The sequence below is a fragment of the Monopterus albus genome, unplaced genomic scaffold (genome assembly GCF_001952655.1).
Source record: "Monopterus albus unplaced genomic scaffold, M_albus_1.0 scaffold18.1, whole genome shotgun sequence".
Lineage (NCBI taxonomy): Eukaryota > Metazoa > Chordata > Actinopteri > Synbranchiformes > Synbranchidae > Monopterus > Monopterus albus.
In genome coordinates, this window is record NW_018127898.1 from 886726 (window position 1) to 887830 (window position 1105).

The 1105-nt window shown below is 42.0% G+C and overlaps 1 protein-coding gene across 1 annotated transcript in view; it reads right to left on the reverse strand.

Moving 5' to 3' along the window:
• Positions 1 to 1105, reverse strand: part of kdm5ba (lysine demethylase 5Ba) — a 20403-nt gene that overhangs the window by 4031 nt on the left and 15267 nt on the right. The window contains 3 exon segments of the mRNA XM_020593205.1: position 1; positions 4 to 59; positions 955 to 1105. The exon segment at position 1 is cut by the window's left edge and continues 73 nt beyond it; the exon segment at positions 955 to 1105 is cut by the window's right edge and continues 44 nt beyond it. Coding sequence (XP_020448861.1) covers position 1; positions 4 to 59; positions 955 to 1105 — 208 coding nt within the window.

The window sequence follows — 1105 nt, forward strand, 5'->3', positions numbered from 1 at the left end:
CAGGAATGTTTTCCACTTCCTGCAGAGCAGTGTCAAGTGTTTCTAAGCTGTGATATGGCCTGTGAAATGACACGGTTTTTTATTAGTAAATATAGCTTTTCTAATTCATGCATATAAAAAGAACAGCAAATGAGATTTCATATCAGTTAAATACACAAGAGAGAAGATGATACAAATGACACTACATTTTATTAAAAGAAATGTATTTTTGAATTGCAAATACAACATCAAATTTCAGATTGTTTGTTATGACAGAGTCTGGTGTTTAGAGTGTGTAGTCTCTCTGGAGCCATTAGTGAGGAAAGCACTGCTTGAACACCATGATCCTCATTATCCATGGTGATCCAGCTCTGCTGACTTGGCATATTTCACTCTGCACTTTGTGTCTGAAGTTTAGGATGATTTCACATTTTCACTTTGCAACTGACATTTATCAAAAAAAACAAATATTCGAGTTCAGTTTTACAATACACCTTTTACTGTTGTAGGACTCATCAGGAACTGTGGGTTAAGGCTCTGGACAAGTAAGGAGAAGGAAGGGTAGAATTTGTAATGGATCATTTTCGCAGGTCTAGTTGACTTTTTTTTTTGTTTGTTTTACAATAAGTTGATACATTATGCTGAAACTGCCCACTTTCACTTGACACCTTTTGTTTCAGAAGATTCTTTCACATTAATGGAACCTACTGAAACGTGCATGCACGCAGAGCAGTCACCAGTGATTGGTTCAATGTCGGCGTTTTCACACCTCAAGCACCATGTGTAAACACAGCTGACTGCATGTGTGAGAGGGGAGCAGCCGCTCCCCCTCTAGAAGGAGACCATCAGAGAGAAAATACAGTGGAAAACAAAGCAGGATGGTCCACATCAACCCCGGAGGTTATGCTTGGTAACCCCTCGTTAGGTTCCAATAGTGGAAATGCAGCACATGAGGTTCACTTTCTGTGTCCTCACCTGACCTCCATAAGGCTGAGTACCCTCTCCTCCCACTGCTCTGACACTGTTAGCAGCTCCTGCAGACGAGCCATGGCTTTCTCCACAGAGCTGTGAGGGGCCAGTCCAACACCCTGGTCTATCAGCCTCCTCATGGTGTCCAAACAGCAGC